This window comes from Mauremys mutica, chromosome 4 (genome assembly GCF_020497125.1).
Source record: "Mauremys mutica isolate MM-2020 ecotype Southern chromosome 4, ASM2049712v1, whole genome shotgun sequence".
Classification (NCBI taxonomy): domain Eukaryota; kingdom Metazoa; phylum Chordata; order Testudines; family Geoemydidae; genus Mauremys; species Mauremys mutica.
The window spans coordinates 155,853,867-155,876,687 of NC_059075.1; the positions used below are offsets into that span (position 1 = coordinate 155,853,867).

The 22,821-nt window shown below is 66.8% G+C and overlaps 3 protein-coding genes across 6 annotated transcripts; 2 read left to right on the plus strand and 1 right to left on the minus strand.

The window, feature by feature from the left end:
• Nucleotides 1-1,724: 1,724 nt before the first annotated feature.
• LOC123370183 (E3 ubiquitin-protein ligase TRIM50-like) lies at nucleotides 1,725-6,267 on the plus strand. The gene is made up of 2 exons (XM_045016476.1): nucleotides 1,725-1,788; nucleotides 5,543-6,267. Exons 1-2 carry the CDS (start codon nucleotides 1,755-1,757, stop codon nucleotides 6,124-6,126), a joined length of 618 nt encoding a protein of 205 aa, XP_044872411.1. The 5' UTR covers nucleotides 1,725-1,754; the 3' UTR covers nucleotides 6,127-6,267.
• Nucleotides 6,268-10,104: 3,837 nt separating this feature from the next.
• Nucleotides 10,105-17,951, minus strand: LOC123367897 (THO complex subunit 6 homolog). Of its 3 annotated transcripts, none has more exons than XM_045012205.1 (13): nucleotides 17,841-17,951; nucleotides 16,786-16,901; nucleotides 16,638-16,702; nucleotides 16,138-16,241; nucleotides 15,595-15,632; nucleotides 15,477-15,525; nucleotides 15,318-15,389; nucleotides 14,968-15,070; nucleotides 14,704-14,753; nucleotides 13,453-13,515; nucleotides 12,145-12,255; nucleotides 10,581-10,709; nucleotides 10,105-10,216 (listed from the first exon to the last, which is right to left on the minus strand). In XM_045012205.1, exons 1-13 carry the CDS (start codon nucleotides 17,943-17,945, stop codon nucleotides 10,133-10,135), a joined length of 1,089 nt encoding a protein of 362 aa, XP_044868140.1. In that variant the 5' UTR covers nucleotides 17,946-17,951; the 3' UTR covers nucleotides 10,105-10,132. The 3 variants fall into 3 exon arrangements, with proteins under 3 accessions (XP_044868140.1, XP_044868142.1, XP_044868143.1); XM_045012207.1 differs by lacking the exon at nucleotides 17,841-17,951 and adding an exon at nucleotides 17,478-17,654; XM_045012208.1 differs by lacking the exon at nucleotides 17,841-17,951 and adding an exon at nucleotides 17,441-17,619.
• LOC123367898 lies at nucleotides 17,659-22,299 on the plus strand. 2 transcript variants are annotated; one of them, XM_045012209.1, is made up of 6 exons: nucleotides 17,659-17,806; nucleotides 18,935-19,165; nucleotides 19,252-19,314; nucleotides 21,519-21,698; nucleotides 21,782-21,916; nucleotides 21,999-22,299. In XM_045012209.1, exons 2-6 carry the CDS (start codon nucleotides 19,023-19,025, stop codon nucleotides 22,147-22,149), a joined length of 672 nt encoding a protein of 223 aa, XP_044868144.1. In that variant the 5' UTR covers nucleotides 17,659-17,806; nucleotides 18,935-19,022; the 3' UTR covers nucleotides 22,150-22,299. The 2 variants fall into 2 exon arrangements, with proteins under 2 accessions (XP_044868144.1, XP_044868145.1); XM_045012210.1 differs by having other exon boundaries at nucleotides 17,681-17,832.
• The last annotated feature ends 522 nt before the right edge of the window (nucleotides 22,300-22,821 follow it).

Genomic DNA, 22,821 nt, shown 5'->3' on the forward strand with positions numbered 1-22,821 from the left:
ATGGAGATGCCACAACCTCCCCGGGCAACTTATTCCAGTGCTTCACCTCCCGGACAGTTCGGAAGTTTTCCTAATGTCCAACCTAAACCTCCCTTGCTGCAGTTTAAGCCCATTGCTTCTTGTCCTGGCCTCAGAGGTTAAGAACAATTCTTCTCCCTCCTCTTTGTAACAACCTTTTACATACTGGAAAACTGTTCTCACGCCCCCGCTCAGGCCTCTCTTCTCCAGACTAAACACCCCCGGGTCTTTCCAGCTCCCCTCACAGCTCGTGTTTTCTAGCCCTTTTCATCGCGGTGTCACCCCGTTAGCCCCTGCCCAGAGCTGGCAGGAGAAGCCGACTCCAGCCGAGGGCAGGGTGAGGTGAGCGGCTTCCGCCGGAGTTCCTGACCCTGCTCGGCACAAGCTGCCAGTTCCTGCCCAGAGCAGGTTTTGAGGCTCCTGCTCAGCCTGAAAACGAAAGTGAATCTCTGCCTGGGCCCAGCTTCCCCGACTCCCGGCCCTGGGACCCACCAGCCAACAGGGGACCCTCAAACCCAGGGATCCAGGCGCCAGGCTGTCCCCAGCTCTCGGAGGTGGGCTGGGGTCTCCACTCCTGGGTTCTATCCCCGGCTCCGGGAGGGGAGTGGGGGCTGGTGGGTGAGAGCAGGGGGGCTGGGAGTCAGGACGCCTGGGTTCTCTCCTGGCTCTGGGAGGGGAGTGGGGGCTGGTGGGTCAGAGCAGGGGGGGCTGGGAGCCAGGACTCCTGGGTTCTCTCCCGGCTCTGGGAGGGGAGTGGGGTCTGGTGGTTAGAGCAGGGGGGCTGGGAGCCAGGACTCTTGGGTTCTCTCTCCGGCTCTGGGAGGGGAGTGGGGGCCGGTGGGTAGAGCAGGGGGGGCTGGAAGCCAGGACTCCTGGGTTCTCTCTCCGGCTCTGGGAGGGGAGTGGGGGCTGGTGGGTTAGAGCAGGGGGGGCTGGGAGCCAGGACTCCTGGGTTCTCTCCTGGCTTTGGGAGGGGAATGGGGGCTGGTGGGTTAGAGCAGGGGGGGCTGGGAGCCAGGACTCCTGGGTTCTCTCTCCAGCTCTGGGAGGGGAGTGGGGGCCGGTGGGTAGAGCAGGGGGGGCTGGGAGCCAGGACTCTGGGTTCTCTCCCGGCTCTGGGAGGGGAGTGTGGGCTGGTGGGTTAGAACAGGGGGGGCTGGGAGCCAGGACTCCTGGGTTCTCTCCCTGGCGAGGGGAGGGGAGGGGGGGCTGGTGGGTCAGAGCAGGGGGGGCTGGGAGCCAGGACTCCTGGGTTCTCTCCCCGGCTCTGGGAGGGGAGTGGGGGCTGGTGGTTAGAGCAGAGGGGGCTGGGAGCCAGGACTCCTGGGTTCTCTCCTGGCTCTGGGATGGGAGCAGGGGCTGGTGTGTTAGAGCAGGGGGGGCTGGGAGCCAGGACTCCTGGGTTCTCTCCCCGGCTCTGGGAGGGGAGCGGGGCTGGTGGTTAGAGCAGAGGGGGCTGGGAGCCAGGACTCCTGGGTTCTCTCCTGGCTCTGGGAGTGGAGTGGGGGCTGGTGGTTAGAGCAGAGGGGGCTGGGAGCAAGGACTCCTGGGTTCTCTCCCGGCTCTGGGAGGGGAGTGGGCACTAGTGGGCAGGGCTAGTCTCTTTCTCACTTAACCATCTTTTGTTCCCTTTTCTCACTTTTTAATGTCTGCCATTTATCCACCAGGAAAGCCCCCGACCTTCCCCCACCTCCGCCCCATCCTGGCAGCCGCGCGCTGGGACTCCTGAAACCAGAATGTGGAAAAATCTCCCCCGAAGCCGTTTCCCTGGTAAGCCGGAGCTTTGCAGCTCACGCCCGGTGAGCCAGGCCGGCGGCCCGGCCCCGCTGCCTCTGAACCACCATGTAAACGCACCGCGATGCCCAGGCCCCACAGCGGCTCAGTGGGGAGGCTGGGGATGGGCGGGGGGAAGAGTTGCAAAAAAGAAAATATTCGTGTCTGGAGGCGCAGAGATAAGGCTACAGATTAGTTGCGGATTCCGTGATTTTACGTGACCTCCGTGACCAGCCCCAGGCAGCCGGCCTGGGCGTCCGTGACCGAGTGTTTATTGCCCACGACCTGTGACAGTGACTAAAAACGCCCCCCACAAAATCGTAGCCTTGTGCAGAAATGCCCCTCCCTGCAGCACAGCGCCCCCTGGTGCCTACCTGGGGCATCGGGGCCAGCCTTGGCCGCCAGGGGAGCGCGCCCCCTGCTGAGCCCTGCCCCGTTCCCCACAGCACAGCGCCCCCTAGCGCCGCACTGGGGCAATGGGGCCAGCCCTGACCCCCAGGGGAGAGCGCCCCCTGCTGAGCCCTGCCCTGCTCCCGTCAGCACAGCGCCCCCTAGCGCCGCACTGGGGCATCGGGGCCAGCCTTGGCCGCCAGGGGAGAGCGCCCCCTGCTGAGCCTTCACTCTGCTCCCTACAGCACAGCGCCCCCTAGCGCCGCACTGGGGCATCGGGGCCGGCCCTGGCTGCCAGGGGAGAGCGCCCCCTGCTGAGCCCCCAGCCCCACTGCACAGCGCCCCCTATCACAGCCCTATCCCGCTCCCTGCAGCACCCTCTGTTTTCCTTGGAGGTCTGCCCAAGCAGTATCCTCCACCAGTGGTTTTCAAACTTTTTTTCCGGTGACTCAGTTGAAGAAAATTGTTGATGCCCATGTCCCAACAGAGCTGGGGATGAGGGGTTCAGGGTGTGGGAGGGGCTCAGGGCTGGGGGTGCAGGAGGGGCTCAGGGCTGGGGCAGAGGGATGGGGTGAGGGCTGCTGGGTGGGGCCAGGAATGAGGGGTTCAGGGTGTGGGAAGGGCTCAGGGCTGGGGCAGAGGGATGGGGTGAGGGTTGCAGGGTGGGGCCAGGAATGAGGGGGTCAGGGTGTGGGAGGGGCTCAGGGCTGGGGGTGCAGGAGGCGCTCAGGGCTGGGGCAGAGGGATGGGGTGAGGGCTGCGGGGTGGGGCCGGGAATGAGGGGTTCAGGGCGTGGGAGGGGCTCAGGGCTGGGGGTGCAGGAGGGGGTCAGGGCTGGGGCAGAGGGATGGGGTGAGGGCTGTGGGGTGGGGCCGGGAATGAGGGGTTCAGGATGTGGGAGGGGCTCAGGGCTGGGGGTGCAGGAGGGGCTCAGGGCTGGGGCAGAGGGATGGGGTGAGGGCTGTGGGGTGGGGCCGAGGGGGTCAGGGTGTGGGAGGGGCTCAGGGCTGGGGGTGCAGGGGGGGGTCAGGGCTGGGGCAGAGGGATGGGGTGAGGGCTGCGGGGTGGGGCCGAGGGGGTCAGGGTGTGGGAGGGGCTCAGGGCTGGGGGTGCAGGAGAGGGTCAGGGCTGGGGCAGAGGGATGGGGTGAGGGCTGCGGGGTGGGGCCGAGGTGGACAGGGTGTGGGAGGGGCTCAGGGCTGGGGGTGCAGGAGAGGGTCAGGGCTGGGGCAGAGAGATGGGGTGAGGGCTGCGGGGTGGGGCCGGGAATGAGGGGGTCAGGGTGTGGGAGGGGCTCAGGGCTGGGGGTGTAGGAGGGGGTCAGGGCTGGGGCAGAGGGATGGGGTGAGGGCTGTGGGGTGGGGCCGGGAATGAGGGGTTCAGGGTGTGGGAAGGGCTCAGGGCTGGGGCAGAGGGATGGGGTGAGGGCTGCGGGGTGGGGCCGAGGGGTTCAGGGTGTGGGAGGGGCTCAGGGCTGGGGCAGGAGGTTGGGATGCAGGAGGAGGTCAAGGCTGTGGGTCGTGGGGTGCAGGCTCTGGGTTGGGGCCAGAGATGAGGGGTTTGGGATGCAGGAGAGGGTCAGGACTGGGGCAGACAGATGGGGTGAGGGCTGCGGGGTGGGGCCGGGAATGAGGGGTTCAGGGTGTGGGAGGGGCTCAGGGCTGGGGGTGCAGGAGGGGCTCAGGGCTGGGGCAGAGGGATGGGGTGAGGGCTGCTGGGTGGGGCCAGGAATGAGGGGTTCAGGGTGTGGGAGGGGCTCAGGGCTGGGGGTGCAGGAGGGGGTCAGGGCTGGGGCAGAGGGATGGGGTGAGGGCTGCGGGGTGGGGCCGAGGGGTTCAGGATGTGGGAGGGGCTCAGGGCTGGGGGTGCAGGAGAGGGTCAGGGCTGGGGCAGAGGGATGGGGTGAGGGCTGCGGGGTGGGGCCGAGGGGTTCAGGGTGTGGGAGAGGCTCAGGGCTGGGGCAGGAGGTTGGGATGTGGGAGGAGGTCCAGGCTGTGGGTCGTGGGGTGCAGGCTCTGGGTTGGGGCCAGGGATGAGGGGTTTGGGGTGCAGGAGGCGGCTCCGGGTTGGGGGGTTCAGGGCAGGGGCTGGGGCGTGACGTGATCAGAACACAGCTCAAAGCAGCTGGGATTGGGCTAAACACAGACAGCGCCTCTCCCGACCCTCCAGCGCTGTGACCCTCCGAACCCCCCACGTCCCTTCCGCACCCTGCCAGAGCCAAACGGGAGCCGGGGCCAGCCCGGCGTGGGGGGCCACGGGAATCGCCAGCAGGCGCAGAGCAGAGGTGGGATTTCCCCTGGATTTGGCGCTGGGTGGGCCCATGTCCAGGTCTGGTGCCCACCAGTCAAGGGGGCTGGTGATAAACTGGAGCGGGGTCAGAGAAGAGCCGCGAGAACGATTCAAGGGTTAGAAACTGGCCTGACAGCGAGAGACTCCAGGAGCTCGGTCTATTTAGCTTCACTGAGCAGCGGCTACGGGTGCCTTGATCCCAGCCTGTAAATACCAACCTGGGGAACCACCAGCCGTTAACACAGGCGGTCGGTCTAGCAGAGAAGGTCCCACGCGATCCAGTGGCCGGCAGCTGAAGCTGGACAGACTTAGGCAGGAAATAAGACATAAATTTTTAACCGTGAGGAGAATTAACCTTGGAACAATTTACCCAGGGCCGTGGGGGATTCTCCATCAAGGACAACTTTTAAAATCGAGACGGGAGGGTTTTCTGGAAGCTCTGCTCTGAGAATTTTCTTCTAGGGCAGGTCTCTGGTCTACATAATCCAGGAGGTCAGACGAGATGATCACAATTGTCCCTTCTGGCCTTGGGATCTGTGCCTAGAACCCAGGAGTCCTGGCTCCCAGCCCCCCCCTCCTCTCCCCTCCCAGAGCCGGGGAGAGAACCCAGGAGTCCTGGCTCCCAGCCCCCCTCCCCTCCCTGAGCCGGGGAGAGAACCCAGGAGTCCTGGCTCCCAGCCCCCCCCGCTCTAACCCACCAGACCCCACTCCCCTCCAGGAGCCGGGGAGAGAACCCAGGCGTCCTGGCTCCCAGCCCCCCCTGCTCTAACCCACCAGACCCCACTTCCCTCCCAGAGCCGGAGAGAACCCAGGAGTCCTGGCTCCCAGCCCCCCCTGCTCTCACCCACCAGCCCCCCCTCCTCTCCCAGAGCCAGGAGAGAACCCAGGAGTCCTGGCTCCCAGCCCGCACTGCTCTCACCCACCAGACCCCACTCCCCTCCCAGAGCCGGAGAGAGAACCCAGGAGTCCTGGCTCCCAGCCCCCCCTGCTCTCACCCACCAGCCCCCCCTCCCCTCCCAGAGCCGGGAGAGAACCCAGGCGTCCTGAGCCTCTGTCCCTTTTCACTTTCTAGGGAAGGCAGTTTTATCCCTGGACCCGGACACGGCTCACCCTAACCTGGAGATCTCGAAGGACGGGAAGGTGGTGACATGCGTCAGTCAGGAAAGGTTTGTTGACTCCAGCCCGAGGCGATTCGACACGGCGAACTGCGTGGTGGCCCGGCAGAGCTTCAGCGCGGGGCAGCACTACTGGGAGGTGTCCGTGGGCCGGAAGCGGCGCTGGAACCTGGGGGTGGTCTCGGACCGAGCCAGGAGGCAGGGGAGGTTGATCAGCGTGAAGTGGTGGCCGTGGCCCCCTAGCAAGGTCTGCGCCGAGGGCTACTGGCTGATCGGCTACGACCGGCAGCGGGCCGGGAAGAAGTACTGGATATTTGACACCAACCCATGGCCCCTGGATCTCTGTCCCCACCCTGAGACCATCGGCGTCTACCTGGACTACACGGACGGGGAGGTCTCCTTCTACAACGCCGATCACCCCGACACACTGACCCACATCCACACTTTCCACACCTCCTTCGACAACAAGCCCGTCTACCCCATCTTCGACCCCTGCTGGCACGACAAGGGGGGCAACACGCAGCCCCTCAAGATCCTGTGAGCTGCCGGCTCCGTGGCATCCCAGGGCGCCTCGTCCGACGGCCACCGCTCGGCTTACGCAGCTCTGCCCCTCCTGGGGACTTCCCTTGTCTGTGGGCCGAGGAAAGACAGGAATTGCCACAGTCCCAGAGACGAGGGTGACGAGGTCGCCAGCTGCTTCAGCAACACCCTCGAGGCCAGTCAGAGAATAGCCCACCCTTACTGGCCATTTCTTCCTGACTGCCACTGGGCAAAGGTGGCTTTGGAGCCCTGAAGCATGAAGATCTGGAGCCCTCAGGCCATTGTGCTCCTAACAGACCTCAGGATGTTCTCATTATCCCTATAAACCTCCCCTGGTTTTCTGACCCCCTCGGCTGCCGCGACGTCCTGTAGCAGTGAGTTCCGCTGGCTCGTCGTCGCTGTTCTCCTGCACGGCGCTAAGAGATCGTTAAACAAGCTGGGCGGCTGCATGGCACCTGGGAGACGCTTTATGGTGTTATTAACGCCAATACCTATCACTGCGATGACTCTGAGCAGAGAGGCCACGTACAGGGTCAGTGGAAACGTCATGATTTGCCAAGGATGATGATGCTGTTTATCACCTTTGTATGGTGAGTTACAGGTGTGTGTGTGGGGGGGTAGATCTGGTGACACCCCCGACAGATTGGCAGCAGCACCAGCCAGTCTGTCCCATGGCCCATCAAGGACCATCAGCTGGACAATGAAGGTGCTTGGAGAACCATGTAGGGCCAGACCCCAAGAGGTTCTCCAGGCCACGCGCTGTGTTTGGGACAGAGGACGGACGAGCCGCATGGCAAAGGACATGGCAGCTGCATCAGCTCCAGTGTGTCTCAATCCTGCTTCTCTCCGCTCCGGAGTCACTTCTCTGCCAAAGCTCTGAGCAGGGGACAGCCTGGCCCAGCCCAGCCGGGGGTGGCTCCAGGGGGACTTTCTAGCCAGCGACCTCCCCAGCGCTGCTAACGACCTGATTCCTGGACTCTGAGGTCTGCGTTCGTTACCACTGAGCAACTCTCCTCTTGTTCTTTGCCACTAAACCCTTCGGGTTAGACGCTGAGGACTGGCCGGCAGCGCGGGATTTGGCATAAAATCCAAACTAACATTGACCTGGCAACGTGGCGGCCCTTTGGGGTGGGAAGGACATTTTGTAGCGTGAGCAGAGTTTTTAGGTAACTTCTCCCTGCACTGGACCTGGTGCTGGCTGGGAGCCAGAGAACTGGAATGCAGTAATGGGGGGGGGGGGGGTTGAAGGCTTTTTTCAGCTTCTCAATAACCCAGGGGGTCTCAAACTGAGGGGGTCACAAGGTTATTACATGGGGGGGGTCGTGAGCTGTCAGCCTCCACCCCAAACCCCACTTTGCCTCCAGCATTTCTAATGGCGTTCAATATATTGAAAGGAGGTTTTAATGTACACGGGGGGGTCGCACTTGGAGGTTTGCTGTGTGACGGTCCCCAGCACACAAGTGAGAACCGCGGCAGTAACCGGGGGGGGGGGGAAATCAGGGAGCACCGGGCGTAACGGGTGGGGGGGTTTCACTTCAGTGTTACCCACCAGCCTCCCCCGGCTGCAGCCTGCCCTGCCCTTGGCACTGCCAGCGCGGGCTGCCCAGGCGCCGCGTGGCACAAGCCAAGGGAATTAGGCTCCCTCGTTAGTCCGGCGCCTGGCAGGAGATTGACTCAGTCCTTGAGCTCGCAGGAGCCAAAGCCCTGAAAGGCGGCTGGGGATTCTGCCAGGCTGCCTGAGGGGGTGGCTCAGTCCCACCCGTCCCAGAGGCGCCGGCCTCACCGCCCTGGGCTGTGATATTTGGGTCACCGATACAATCGCTGGAGAACGCCCCCCCCGGCCGGCACCCCCGGCTTTCAGCCCCATGGCCACAGGGTTTGGGGTTTGACCTACGCAAAATCCTCCTCCTCAGACGCCCCTAAATATTCCCCCCCCCGGAACCCCAACGGGGGAGGAGGGGGGATCGGGTGGGGCTATTTAAACCCTCAAAAAAAAGGTAAATGTTCTCTCCCTTTTTAACCCCCCAATTCCTGTGTGGGCCACTGGCCCAGCCCTGCGCAGGTCAGGGGAAGCCACGTCTCACCCAGACGGGGCCAACACCCCCCTTTTCACAGCCTCTCGCTGCCTCGGCCAGCCGGGGGGGGGAAGGGCCCTTTCCCCTCCCCGCTTCCCACACTCGGGAACGTGTTCCCAACCAGCACAGACTGGGAACCAGGCAGCAAGCGCCGGGAAACCTCCGATCTGATCCCCCCCCGGGAATGGAGTCACGCAAACCGAGCGCCCACCCCCCCCTTTGCCAGGCTGGTCCCCAGGCCCCCACCACAACGTAAACGTTACACAGACGAGCCCGGCTCGTGGGACGCAGCGCTGCAGCCCGGCTCGGCCCCCGCCCTTCCCCCACTGGCCAGACGGGGAAACCGAGGCACGCAGCCATGGAGCCCCTCGCCCTAGGTCACCCAGCAGGGGGCGGAAGAGCAGAAACAGATCCCAGGTCCAGCCCTGGCCCGGGGAGTGAGCCCAGTCGTGTGAATCCTGGTGCCCGGGGCTGGGCCCGGCTCAGCCCTGTGGACACGGGACCCGCTGCCGTGGGAAAGGTCCCATGAGGCCGGGACGGAGGGACCCAGGCCTGGAACATGGGGCACAAAGGAGCAAACAGCCCCCAACTTTGGGTTCCTTGTGAGATTGAGAACGACTGAGCTAAGGGGGCCAGACCCCAGCTGGTGAGAGTCAAAGGGGCTGGGAGCCAGGACGCCTGGGTTCTCTCCCAGCTCTGGGAGGGGAGTGGGGGCTGGTGGTTAGAGCAGGGGGGGCTGGGAGCCAGGACTCCTGGGTTCTCTCCCCGGCTCTGGGAGGGGAGTGGGGGCTGGTGGGTGAGAGCAGGGGGGCTGGGAGCCAGGACTCCTGGGTTCTCTCCCCGGCTCTGGGAGGGGTTGGTGGGTGAGAGCGGGGGGGCTGGGAGCCAGGACTCCTGGGTTCTCTCCCCGGCTCTGGGAGGGGAGGCGAGGGGAGGGGGGCCTGGTGGAGCAAGAACATAACATAAGAACATAAGAAAGGCCGTACCGGGTCAGACCAAAGGTCCATCTAGCCCAGTATCTGTCTATCGACAGTGGCCAATGCCAGGTGCCCCTGAGGGAGTGAACCTAACAGGCAATGATCAAGTGATCTCTCTCTCAAGGGGGGGGTTGCCTCTGACGGAGGATTTGCTGCCTGGCTCCCGGGGCAGTTCCCCGCCGTCACACCCGTTACAGAACCTCCCACGTTCAGACTCAGCTCCAGCATCTCCTGCTGCCCGTAGCTCGGGACCAGGACCCCAGGGCTCCTTCTCTGATCCAGGCCGGCTCCCCCTGCGATCGCCGGTGTCGCCCCCATTCCCCTCGCGGGGTCCCCGCTGAGCCGCCCACCCCAGAGTCCCAGCAGCTGCAGGCTCCCCAGCAGCCCGGGCTGCGAGCGACCCGGGGATGAGCCTGGAGCCAGGCCCCCAGCCGCAGACGCCCCAGGGCCGGCTACCGGGCAGAGAGAGCCCCGAGCCCGGCGGCCGGGGAGGAGGCGCTGTACCGCGAGCTGTGACGAACCGGCAGCAGGTCGCACCCCAGAGCTGGGCGCAGTCAGCGAGGCCGGAGCTGGCTGCATGGCCCGTGCCAGGGGCCCGGCTGGGTTCTCCGCCCCTGGCTCCTCACGGCTCTGGGCAACACAGGCTGGCTAAACGCACTCCCTGCCCCCCACGTCAAACACCACCTCGGTGCACCCCCAGATCTGTGGGGCGACTGCTCCGTGCACACACCCCCCACCTCCAGATCTTCCAGCCAAACCCCTGATCCGCAGCAGCCCCGGGGCACAGAGACGGGCGGGGGGGGGGTCACCCGGATTTTATTAATAAAACAAACAAGAGAAAAAAACAAAAGGGAGCAGGGACAGGTGCCTTGGGGGGCTCTGGGGTGGGAGAAGGGGATTGGGGGTCCTGGGGGTGGGGATCAGGGGTGGGGAATGGGGGGGCGCTGGGGGGGCTCTACGCGAAGCAGAGGGAAAACGCCCGGTAGCTGAAGTTGGTGAAGACGTCGACTTTGTGGCTGCTCCCGGCGGCCGTCAGCACCTGGGGGTCAGACCAATGGGGGGGGGGAGGGGGCAGAGAGTCAGTGTGGGCAGGATCCTGGGGTCCCCTTTGGGGCTGGATTAGTCCCTGCCCCAAGCCCCCCCTTCCCAGCCCCCTGTCCTCCCCCTCCCCTCTGACTAGATGCCTGACTCCGCTCCAAGCCCCCCCAGTTAAGTACCTTCCCCTCACTCCAATCGCAGCCCCGCCCCCAGCTCCAGGCCCCGCCTCCTCTCCCAGCCCCTCCCATTGCATTCTCAGCCCCGCCCCGTGTCTCTCCCACCTCACTCCCAGCTCCTCCCCCACTCCAATCCCCCCCCCCCCGAGCCGTGTCCCTCCCAGCCCCCGCGCGTGGGGCGCCCCCTACCTTGTGCTCCGGGGAGCGCTCGTTGAGGCAGAGCGAGTGGACGGAGCGGGGCGTGCAGGGGATCTGCGCCCTGACTTCCCCGCTGATCTGCAGGTGGTTGATGGCCGGGCTGTGCCCTGCCGAGAGGATCTGGGGGGCAGAGACGGGGCGGGGGGGGTTAGCGGGAGCCCCCGGGGGAGACCGGCGGGAATGACCGAGCGGGGGGATGGGAAGAAGAGAGGGGACCAGGCTGACCGGACGCAGCACTAACAGAACAAGCGAAAGGGGGAACGGGACCAACCGGAGAAACGGAGCCGCCGGGAACGGACCAACGGGAACGAACGAGGAGCCGAACTCGGGAACAGGACGGAGGGGAAGAACCTCCGACATCAAATGAAGAAACGGGAGAGAAGGAACGAAGAAAGAACGAGTGAAAGAACGACCTGGGGGACAGAACGAAAGACGAAGGAACCAAGGGCTGGACCAGGGGGTCTCAAACTGGGGGTCGGACCCTCAGGGGCGCGAGGTTATTACATGGGGGGTCGGGAGCTGCCAGCCTCCACCCCAAACCCCGCGTTGCCTCCAGCATTTAGAGTGGTGTTAAATACACAAGAGTGTTTTTAGTGTATAAGGGGGTCGCGCTCAGAGGCCGGCTAGCGAAGTGCAAACGTCCCAGAGCCACTGGGCGAGAACGAAGCGAACAAATGAACACGCCGGGGAAGAGAGCGAGCGACGAGGGCAGGACAAGGACGGGAGGGTAACAGAAAGAAAACAATGAACAAAGAACAAATGAACAAACCAACCGGAGAACAGAACGAACGGGAAAAAAGGGAAATAAAACCAGGGAGGAAGAGGCTGAACGGAGGGAAACCAGAACGAAGGTGGGAACGAACGGAGAAGAGAATGGACAGGGCAAGAGAACGAAGGAAGGAGAAAAGAACGACGGTGACCAATGGCAGGTGCCCCAGGGGGAGGGAGGAAGGAAGAACGCAGAGAAAAATGAAGACAAACGGGAGAAGAACAAATGAACAAAGAACCCCAGTGAGGAGTGAACAATAAGAGAAGGAAAGAATGAAAATGGCCCAAATGGAGAAATAGAAAGAACGGACGAATGAACCGGGGAGGAGAACGAATGAATGCTAGAAAGACTGAATAAAATGAACGAACAGATGAATGAATTGGGGAACAGAAAGAAAGAAGAAAGCGGGTGAACGAATCAGTAAAAAGAATGAACCAAGGAGGAGAACGAATGAACCAGGGAGGAGAACAAACGAGTAAGTCAATGAAAAACGTGAACGAACCCGCAGGGCAATAGGAAGAACGAACGAAACGGGGGAAGAAAACGAAGGAAGGAAGGAAGGGAGGGAGGGAGGGAGGAAGGAAGGAACGCCCACCCAGGGGAGAGAAGCGGCCCCGCGCCCGCCCACCCAGGGGAGGAGAAGCGGCCCCGCGCCCGCCCGCCCAGCGCGTGCCGGGAAGGGGCCGGGCCGGTCGGGGACGAGCCGGCGGGGAGGAGGAGAAGGAGGAGGCCGGGACGAGCCCGGGGCTGGCGCAGAGCGGGGGGCGCAGGGTGGGGGGCACTCACCAGGTCCTGGTAGAACATGACGTGCTGCTGGCAGTGGGGCAGGGGGAAGACCGTGGTGGGGGTCACGGAGCGCAAGTGCCAGAGGGTGAGCGCCGGGCCCCCCCCGCACACCTGGGGGAGAGACGGGGTCAGACGCCGCAGAGACCCCCACAGCCCCGCTCCCCCTGTATCCCATCAGCCTCTGCTTCTCAGGCCAACCCCTCGCAGCCAGGGGGAAACGGCTACCAGGCCCAGTGCATCCTGGGAACCCCCGGCCTTGCACGACGGGGCCTGGCACGGCCCCGCAGCCCCCCCGGCCTCACCCGGACCGGCCCCGCAGCCCCCCCAGCCTCGCACGACGGGGCCCGGCATGGCACGGCCCCGCAGCCGCCCCAGCCTCGCCCGGACCGGCCCCGCAGCCCCCCCAGCCTCGCCCGGACCGGCCCCGCAGCCCCCCCAGCCTCGCACGACGGGGCCCGGAATGGCACGGCCCCGCAGCCCCCCCAGCCTCGCACGACGGGGCACGGCATGGCCCGGCCCCGCAGCCCCCCCGGCCTCGCCCGGCCCGGCCCCGCAGCCCCCCCGGCCTCGCCCAGCCCAGCCCCGCAGCCCCCCCAGCCTCGCACGACGGGGCCCGGCATGGCACGGCCCAGCAGCCCCCCCAGCCCGGCCCCGCAGCCCCCCCAGCCTCGCCCGGACCGGCCCCGCAGCCCCCCCGGCCTCGCACGACGGGGCCCGGCATGGCACGGCCCCGCAGCCCCCCCAGCCTCGCACGACGGGGCACGGCATGGCATGGCCCCGCAGCCCCCCTGGCCTCGCACGGACCGGCCCCGCAGCCCCCCCGGCCTCGCCCGACGGGGCCCGGCAAGGCACCGCCCCGCAGCCCCCCCAGCCCGGCCCCGCAGCCCCCCCAGCCTCGCCCGGACCGGCCCCGCAGCCCCCCCCCCCTCGCCCCCCGGGGCCCCGCATGGCACGGCCCCGCAGCCCCCCCGGCCTAGCACGGACCGGCGCCGAAGCCGCCCGAGCCTATCACGACGGGGCCCAGCAGGGCTCGGCCCCGCAGCCCCCCCAGCCTCGCCCGGACCGGCCCCGCAGCCCCCCCGGCCTCGCACGACGGGGCCCAGCATGGCACGGCCCCGCAGCCCCCCCGGCCTCGCACGGACCGGCCCCGCAGCCCCCCCAGCCTCGCACGACGGGGCCCGGCATGGCACCTCCCCACAGCCCCCTGGTCTCACGCAGCTGGGGAGGTGGTGACTTTACCAGCCCAGGCGCCGCGGGGAGGGGCCCCAAACCAGAGCCCCCAGCGCCCCCTGCTGAGAACTCACGCACCATCCAGTCACAGTCTGTCGCCAGGCACCGGATCCACTTCCCGTGCTGGGGCCGGCTGCATTCCTGGGGGAGGGGAAGGAGGGACCATTATGGGGGGAGCAGTGGGGTCCGGTGGGTTAGAGCAGGGGGGGCTGGGAGCCAGGACTCCTGGGTTCTCTCCCTGGCTCTGGGAGGGAAGTGGGGGCTGGTGGGTTAGAGCAGGAGGGCTGGGAGCCCGGACTCCTGGGTTCTCTCCCTGGCTCTGGGAGGGAAGTGGGGGCTGGTGGGTTAGAGCAGGGGGGCTGGGAGCCAGGACTCCTGGGTTCTCTCCCCAGCTCTGGGAGGAGAGTGGGGGCTGGTGGGTTAGGGCAGGGGGGCTGGGAGCCAGGACTCCTGGGTTCTCTCCCCAGCTCTGGGAGGGGAGTGGGGGCTGGTGGGTTAGGGCAGGGGGGCTGGGAGCCAGGACTCCTGGGTTCTCTCCCCAGCTCTGGGAGGGGAGTGGGGGCTGATGGGTTGGGCAGGGGAGCCAGGACTCCTGGGTTCTCTCCTGGCTCTGGGAGGGGAGTGGGGGCTGGTTGGGGGCGGGGCTGGGAGCCAGGACTCCTGGGTTCTCTCCTGGCTGAGGGAGGTGAGTGGGGGCTGGTGGGTTAGAGCAGGGGGGGCTGGGAGCCAGGACTCCTGGGTTCTCTCCCCAGCTCTGGGAGGGGAGTGGGGGCTGGTGGGTTAGAGCAGGGGGGGCTGGGAGCCAGGACTCCTGGGTTCTCTCCCCGGCTCTGGGAGGGGAGTGGGGGCTGGTGGGTTAGAGCAGGGGGGGCTGGGAGCCAGGACTCCTGGGTTCTCTCCCCGGCTCTGGGAGGGGAGTGGGGGCTGGTGGGTTAGAGCAGGGGGGCTGGGAGCCCGGACTCCTGGGTTCTCTCCCCGGCTCTGGGAGGGGAGTGGGGGCTGGTGGGTTAGGGCAGGGGGGCTGGGAGCCAGGACTCCTGGGTTCTCTCCTGGCTCTGGGAGGGGAGTGGGGGCTGGTTGGGGGCGGGGCTGGGAGCCAGGACTCCTGGGTTCTCTCCTGGCTGAGGGAGGTGATTGGGGGCTGGTGGGTTAGAGCAGGGGGGGCTGGGAGCCAGGACTCCTGGGTTCTCTCCCCAGCTCTGGGAGGGGAGTGGGGGCTGGTGGGTTAGAGCAGGGGGGACTGGGAGCCAGGACTCCTGGGTTCTCTCCCCAGCTCTGGGCGGGGAGTGGGGTCTGGTGGTTAGAACGGGCGGGGGGAGCTGTTGTTACCTCGTATTTATGCACTTCGATGAGCTGGACCTGCGCCCCGGTGCGTAGATCTGCGACAGAGAACTCGGCGTGAGGGGGGGCGGGGCCCCCGGCAGAGAGACAGCGGCAGGATGGGCCATTATCACCGCTCAGCCTGAGGCCCCCCGCCCCCCCCATCCCGGCGGACATGGAGAGGGCCCCGGGCTCCAAGCCAGCCCCTGCCCCAGCCCACAGACCCGCCCGGGAGCTCAGGCTGGAGCTGGGTGTCACGACGCGGCTCCTCACCCCACATGCGCACGGTGCCGTCCTCACTGCCCGACAGACACTCCTGGGACTGGTCCCGCAGCGCCAGGCAGTGCACGTAGTCGCTGTGCCCCCGGAGCGCGTGCTGCGGAGACAGGCAGAGAGAGTGGGCGGAGGGGGACGGACAGACGGGAGGACGGGCACACAGACAGGGACAGACAGACGGGGGTGGACGGGGACAGACAGACGGGGGTGGACAGGGACAGACAGACGCTCCCCTCCCGTTTCAGTGGGTCCCTGCCCATTTCCCCAGCAGTGAGGGAGGGGGGCTCCCCCTGGTGGCCCGTCGCTGCCCCCACAGACTCCCGTGCCCCCCCCCCCCCCCCACTCACGGTGAAGGTGCCGGACTCCAGGTCCATGGCGTGCACGGCACAGTCGCCCCCGGCCAGCAGGATGCTGTTATCCTGCGGGGGAAGGGCAGAGAGACAGCAGGTGAGGGGGGGCTGGGAGACGGAGGGGCGCCCCCCTTCCCACAATGCACGGCGGCTCACCTTGGGGTTCAGCTGCAGGCTGTTGATCTCAGGCACCTCCAGGCTACTCCTGGCGCAGGAGAGAGAGGGGGAGTGTGAGAGCAAAGGGGGTGGGGGCAGGGGACGGGGTGGGGCTCACCTGTATGGGGGTCTGCGGCTCCAGGCTTCCTTGCACCCCTGGCAGAGGGAGACGCAGCGTTAGGAAGGACCCAGGAGTCCGGGGCCGGGGAGGCGGCGTTAGGTGGGACCCAGGAGCCCGGGGCCGGGGAGGCGGCGTTAGGTGGGACCCAGGAGCCCGGGGCCGGGGAGGCGGCGTTAGGTGGGACCCAGGAGCCCGGGGCCGGGGAGGCGGCGTTAGGTGGGACCCAGGAGCCCGGGGCCGGGGAGGCGGCGTTAGGTGGGACCCAGGAGCCCGGGGCCGGGGAGGCGGCGTTAGCGGGGACCCAGGAGCCCGGGGCCGGGGAGGCGGCGTTAGCGGGGACCCAGGAGCCCGGGGCCGGGGAGGCGGCGTTAGCGGGGACCCAGGAGCCCGGGGCCGGGGAGGCGGCGTTAGCGGGGACCCAGGAGCCCGGGGCCGGGGAGGCGGCGTTAGCGGGGACCCAGGAGCCCGGGGCCGGGGAGGCGGCGTTAGCGGGGACCCAGGAGCCCGGGACATGGTGGGGAGGGGAGCGGCACGTCTCACCTTCTTGACGATGTCGCTCCAGTTCCAGGCCCTGAGCTCGCCGTTGCCGGAGCTGAGCAGCTGCCGCTCGGTGGAGACCATGGCGTAGACCGGGCCGTCGTGGGCTGCGGAGGGCAGCGAGGCGGCGTCAGCGCTGGAGGGGGGGCGGGGCATCTGGGGCAGCTGGATTCAGTGCATGATGGGAGCTCCCTGGCATGACTGGGTGCAGTGCATTCTGGGAGCTACCCAGCTTGGCGTGGCCAGGCACAATGCATGTTGGGAGCCCTCTGGTTTGGTGTGACTGGGGGTAGTGCATTCTGGGAGCTGCCCAGGTTGGCGTGACCAGGCACAATGCATGCTGGGGGCTCCCCAACTTGGTGCAATGCATCTTGGGACCCCTCTGGCTTGGCAACACAGGGCACAAAGCACCCAGGGCTCTTCCCAGGTTGGCGCAAGTGGCCCCAATGCATGCTGGGAATCCCCCGTCACTCCTCACTTCCCTGCCCCCGAGAGGCACCTACCTGTGAAGGACACCACCGGCTTCTTGCTCTCCTCCTTGGCTTCGGAGCTCAGCGCCGCCGAGAGGCTGTGGGGGAGCAGAGGGGGTGAGTGGGTGGGAGCAGCCCCGGGGGGGGTGCAGGAGGCGATGGGGGGCAGGGCGGGGGTTACCTGAAGATGGCGATCTCCCCATAGTTGTTCCCAGCTGCCAGGTACTTGCCGCAGGGTGAGACGCTCTGGGAGAAGACGGTCATGTGCAGCAGCTCCAGCGCGCGCTGGGCGTCCATCTGGGGGCGGGAGAGGGCGCGGGTTAGGGGGTTAAGTACTGGGATACATGCTCCCAGCATGCACCAGGATGGGTCGCGCCAACCTGGGGGGCTCCCAGCATGCTCCGGGGCAGGTCGCGCCAACCCAGGGAGCTCCCAGCATGCACCAGGATGGGTCGCGCCAACCCGGGGGGCTCCCAGCATGCACCGGGACGGGTCACGCCAACCCGGGGGGCTCCTAGCCTGCGTCGGGGCGGGATGCACCAATCTCGGGGGGGGGGGTCCCAGCCTGCACCGAGCTCGGTCGCGCCAACCCGGGGGGCTCCCACCATGCTCCGGTGCAGGTCGCGCCAACCAGGGGGGTTCCCAGCATGCACCGGCCTGGGTCACGCCAACCCGGGGGGGTCCCAGCATGCACCAGGCTGGGTCGTGCCAACCAGGGGGGTTCCCAGCATGCACCGGGTCGGGTCACGCCAACCTGGGGGGCTCCCAGCATGCACCTGGTCCCTACACGGTGCATGCTGGGTGCCGCCCCCCGCCCGCGCTGCGGCTCCAGTTACCTCCCCAGGTACCATGCGGCCTCCTCACACAACGTGCCTCCGCGTCGCGCTCCCCTGACGTCATCCATCCGCGCCTGCCGGGCGAGGACTACAGCTCCCAGCAGGCTGCGCGGCCCCGCCCGGGGAGGCTCGGGCAGCGAACGCGCGCGGGGCCCGATGGGAAGTGGAGTCCCCACGCAGCGGATGGGCTCGTCCCAGCAGAAAGCCAAGGCCAACATTTCCCGGCAGGCCCCGCGGCCCCGCAGTCCATTGGCCCGCTCCCGTCACGTGACAGGGGAGGTTACGCACGCATCCCGCCGGAAGGCCGCGGCGGAGGATCCCACGGACGGTGAGGTGGCGGGGCGGGGAGCAAGAAAAAGGACTCTGGTAGGTGCGAAGAAAATCTCCGCCAGGTCCGTACCGCGCATGCGTCGAACCCCGCCCAACCGCTGCCCCCGGCGCGAGACGAACGGTCTAAGCCGCGCGCCCAGGCGGCAACCGCCACACCCGGCGTCGCTCTGCGCATGCGCACGGGCCCGACTCCGGCCTGTGGCGTGCCCTCCGAACTGCAGCCCCGCCCCCTGCTTCTAGCCACGCCCCCTCTTTAAGTCCCGCCCCATCTTTTCATGGGGTTGTGCCTGGGTGCAATGCATCCTGGGAGCCCCTCAGCCGGGCGTGACCCGCCCCAGTGCATCCTGGGAGCCCCACAGCCTGGCATGACCCGCCCCAGTGCATCCTGGGAGCCCCTCGGCTTGGCGTGACCCACCCCAGTGCATCCTGGGAGGCCCACAGCCTGGCATGACCCGCCCAGTGCATCCTGGGAGCCCCTCGGCTTGGCGTGACCCACCCCAGTGCATCCTGGGAGCCCCACAGCCTGGCATGACCCGCCCCAGTGCATCCTGGGAGCCCCACAGCCTGGCATGACCCACCCAGTGCATCCTGGGAGCCCCTCAGCTTGGCGTGACCCGCCCCAGTGCATCCTGGGAGGCCCACAGCCTGGCATGACCCGCCCCAGTGCATCCTGGGAGCCCCTCAGCTTGGCGTGACCCGCCCCAGTGCATCCTGGGAGCCCCTCGGCCCAGCATGACCCACCCCACTGCATCCTGGGAACCCCTCAGCTTGGTGTGACCCACCCCAGTGCATCCTGAAAACCCCTCGGCCCGGTGTGACCCAACCCAGTGCATCCTGGGAGCCTCATGGCTTGGCGTGACCCCTCACCCCAGTGCATCCAGGGAGCCCCTCAGCTTGGTTTGACCCCCCCCTCAGTGCATCCTGGGAGCCCCTCAGCCCAGCATGACCCAACCCAGTGCATCCTGGGAGCCTCATGGCTTGGCGTGACCCCTCACCCCAGTGCATCCAGGGTGCCCCTCAGCTTGACATGACCTGGCGCAATGCATGCTGGGAGCCCAGCAGCTCGGTCCATCTGGCGGCTATGCGCCTGGGGAGCCGCGCAGGGCCGGGTGAGCCCATCGGCGGGTTGCTGCGAGTGTAACTCTCTCTCCCTTGTCTCCCCAGGCGATGACCCGTGGATGGGTCCCCCACCCTGGCAGCCGGGGGCGGCGGTGACCTCGAGCCCCGGCGCTGCCCCTTCCTAGTGGGGGCCATGGGCTGGAGCCGCCGCCCGTGGCTGGGCTCCCCCCGCTGCACGACCCCGGCCCCTGACTGGAAGCAGGAGGTGCCCCGCAGGATGCCCTGGGCCGCTCGGGATCAGGGGCTGGTCAGCTTCACGGGCGTGGCCCTGCCATGGTGAGCATACGGGGGGCAGCTGGGACTGAAAGAACTGGGACGGGAAGCTGGGACCCCCTGATTTTAACTCTCTCCTCCTGTTTCAGCACCCGCCAGCCGCCCCACGTGGCATCACTGGCCCTCAAGCGCCGCCTGGACAAGGAGGAGCAGTGAGTGATGGGGGGTGACATCAGTGGGGGAGGCCTGGGGGTCCTCCCCTATATTGGCCTTCATCCCCCTTCCTGGTTAAACCCTGCCTGGCTCCTCACCACAGCCTGGCCGCAGTGCATGCTGGGTGATCCCTACTTGTCAGGACCGAGGGTGGGACTTTCTGAGAGCTCCCCCGGTTGGCATGAGTGGGGGCAGTGCATGCTGGGAGCCCCGGGGCTTGGCAGAACTGGGGGCAGTGCATGCTGGGAGTCCCCTCTCTTGGCGTAACTCAGTGCAGTGCATGCTGGGAGGTTCCTGGCCTCATGCGGCTAGGCACAGTGCAGCCCAGGAGACCCGTTGCCAGCTTTGCCTGTTACATTGGGGTGCGCTCATTTATTGGGGTCACTCTCCTGGGGGCGGGTCAGTGCTGCTTGTGTCCCTTGTGCTCCTACGGAGCCCTGCTTCTCCCTGCTGCAATCCCCTCCCCATGGGGTATCCCGCAGGCCTCGGCTCCCAGGGCCGGGGTCTTACACACACATCACAGGTCTGGTCGTAACCCACTGGCTGAGCAAACCCCACCGGATTTGGGGGCGCAGCAGGGGTCTTTAGCTTAGCTACGAGCAGCGCTGCTGCAGAGCGAGAGGAAACCAAAAAACCCCACGAGGGGGAGACAGAGAGAGAGACGCAACCAGCTTAACCATGAACGTTATTTATGGCCAGGGAAGAACCATACCAGGGGAGCCAAACACAACAGTGATAAAATTAAATCGGCCTTAAATTTGATTAAAACAACAAGGAGTCCGGTGGCCCCTGAGAGACGAAGCGATTTCTTTGGGCAGAAGCTTTCATAACGCCCGCGGCTGTAATTCTCACTCCGTGCAGCTGAAGAAGGGGGTTTTACCCACGAAAGCTTCTGCCCAAAGAAATCGGTTCGTCTCTCAGGGGCCGGACCCCTCGTTGGTTTTGTGGGTACAGACTAACCCGGCCCCACCCGAGACTTACGTTTGGTTATAAAAGTCGGGTTTAGCAAACGAGAACTGATCCCACAGGGCAGGGTCAGACGGCTCCACCTAGCGCGAGCTGGTTCTCACCGCGCCGGGGAGCTTCACTCGATCGGGGGTCCGGGGTGGGGGTGGGAGCTGGGCTCCGGAGGGCCGGAGCCAGGCAGAGCCCCCGGCACGATCAGTCAGGAGAAGATGGAGTCGCAGGGGAACTGAGGCAGAGCTGGAGCCAGGCCTCAGAGCACTGACCGGAGCGCGGGGAGGGGTTTTGGAGAGACACAAGAATGGCTGGAGGGAGAACACTGAGGTTTGTTTATGGGTAAACTGGTGGCTGGAGGCAGGATCCCAGAGTTGTTTTGTTCACGCCAACGGGAGCTGCTCATGCCTGGCGGTGGCTGATGTTCCTTCCCGGGAGCTCACAGTGCAATTAGGGAGTGTCGCTCGTTTGGATCCCAATCAAGGATTCGTTACTAGAATTGGGGGTGTGCAGGTGGGTTCATTAACATCTGGAGCAGAGATCCCCCATCATGCACTGCTTCCCGGTCCCAGAGTTCCCTGCGGCTCCATTGGGCGTGCTATCGGTGCTGTCTCCTTGGCCCGTCTTCCATGCAGATGAGGCCAGGGGAGTTTCCTTAATCCTGTCCCCCTTATCCCAGGGTTTAGGGGGGTCTCCCATGGCCTTAGCAGCAGATTTGGTTCCAGCAGAGGCTGGGGGCGGGGGTCTCGGGAGTCAGGCAGGCTGGGCCCCGCGCCCGGGTTCCCCAAGAACACAGCTGCTAGGTAACACCCCGGCCTTGGCGTGAGGTGCTGCAATGGCTTCTGGGAGCTCTCCGGCTTGGCCGGACTGGTCCCAAGGGAGCTCAGGCGCCCAAGGCTTGGCATGGCTGGGTGCAGGGCCGGCACTGCCATTTAGGCGACTGGGGCGCCAAGATTTGGGGGGGGCCAGCAATTCAGTGGCGGGGGGTCCTTCCGCGCTCCGGGTCTTCGGTGGCAATTCTGCAGCGGGTCCTTCACTCGCTCCGGGACCCGCCGCAGAATTGCCGCCAACGACCGGGAGCGCGGAAGGACCCCCGCCTAGGGCGCCAAAACCCCTGGCGCCGCTCCTGCCTGTGCGCAATGCATGCTGGGAAGCCCCGTCTTGGGGTGAGCGGCGCCCTGCAGCCCCCCAGCTTGGCGCGACGGAGCGCAGTGCATTCTGGGAGCTGCCCTTTCCCTCCCCGCAGGCGGCCCGGCCCGAAGCAGTTCCTGTCGGAGGAGAAGATGGCGGCTCGGTTCAACACGCTGAGCCTGGAGAACGACCACGTCTACAGCGGCAACGGGCTGCCCGCCCGCGGCCCGGCGCCCGACCCTGCCTGGGCGCAGTGGGTGCAGGATTACGCCCGCTGCCCGCAGCCGGAGCAGAGGTACCCGGGGCCGGGGAGCATCGGGCCGTGGGGAACGGGGGACTCGCCCCAGAGCATCTCAGCACCGTGTGTTCCCCCCGCAGGCTGCCCCCGGCTGGAGGGAGCGAGGACGCCGGCGGGGCGGAGGCCGAGGGGGGCAGCGTGGTGCTGGAGGGGGAGTTCAGCATGGCCGACTGCACCCCCCTCGGCCTGGCGGGGCCGGGCCCCCTGCAGTACCTGTGAGTATTGCCCCATGGAGGGGCGGGACGGGGGCGGGACGGGATTGCATTACCTAACGCCTGTCTCCTTCCCCTGCCCCAGGAGCCCCTCCGCCGAGCTGGTGCTGTGGACCCCGCCGGGGAGCCGGGTGCCCCACTCCATCCGGACCCTCCTGCTGCCCCCCAGCCCCCTGGCGGCCCCCCCGCTGCTCCCCCTGGGCCAGGGGGCACGGCCGGAGGAGATGGAGCTGTGATGCCGGCCAGACGCCGGGTACGACTCCCCCCGGACAGACCCTGTCCCCCACGCTGCGAGCTTCCCCGCAGCAGTGCCCCCGCAAGACAAACTGCACTGGCTGTTGTGTCTCTCCCGCTGCCCGGGGGTCAATAAAGGACAGAGCCCTGAGGCTGGGGGGGTCTGGAGTGTTTGTGGGGCTCCCCCCCCACAGGGAGGGGGAATTCTGGGGGGTCCCCTCTCTCCCTACTGGAGGGACCGGGCACCCCTGGTTTGCATTCAGCCTGGACGATTTCCCGGCCCAGGCGGTTCTTGGGGGGGGGGGGAGACCCGGCCTGAGAGTTCACAGCAGGAGAGGTGCTCGAAAGGGGTTTACACCCCCCCATCCCGCCAGGAATAGTCCCCTCTCCCGGCAGCGCTGCGAGCCTCCCCCAGCCAGTGACCACACCCCCTGCTGCTGTGAGCTTCCCTAGAGCGGTGCCCCCCGCCAGAGGCTCCACACACACACTGGCCCACCCCCAGCGCTGGGCCCCGCCTCAGTGACGCCCCCCCCCCCCACCGGCGAGTTCTCCCCCCATCACTATCCCCCCCCCAGCGCTGTGCCCCGCCTCAGTGACCCCCCACCCCTGCCAGTGAGTTCTCCCCCCCCGCTATGCCCCCCCAGCGCTGGGCCCTGCCTCAGTGCCCCCCCCCG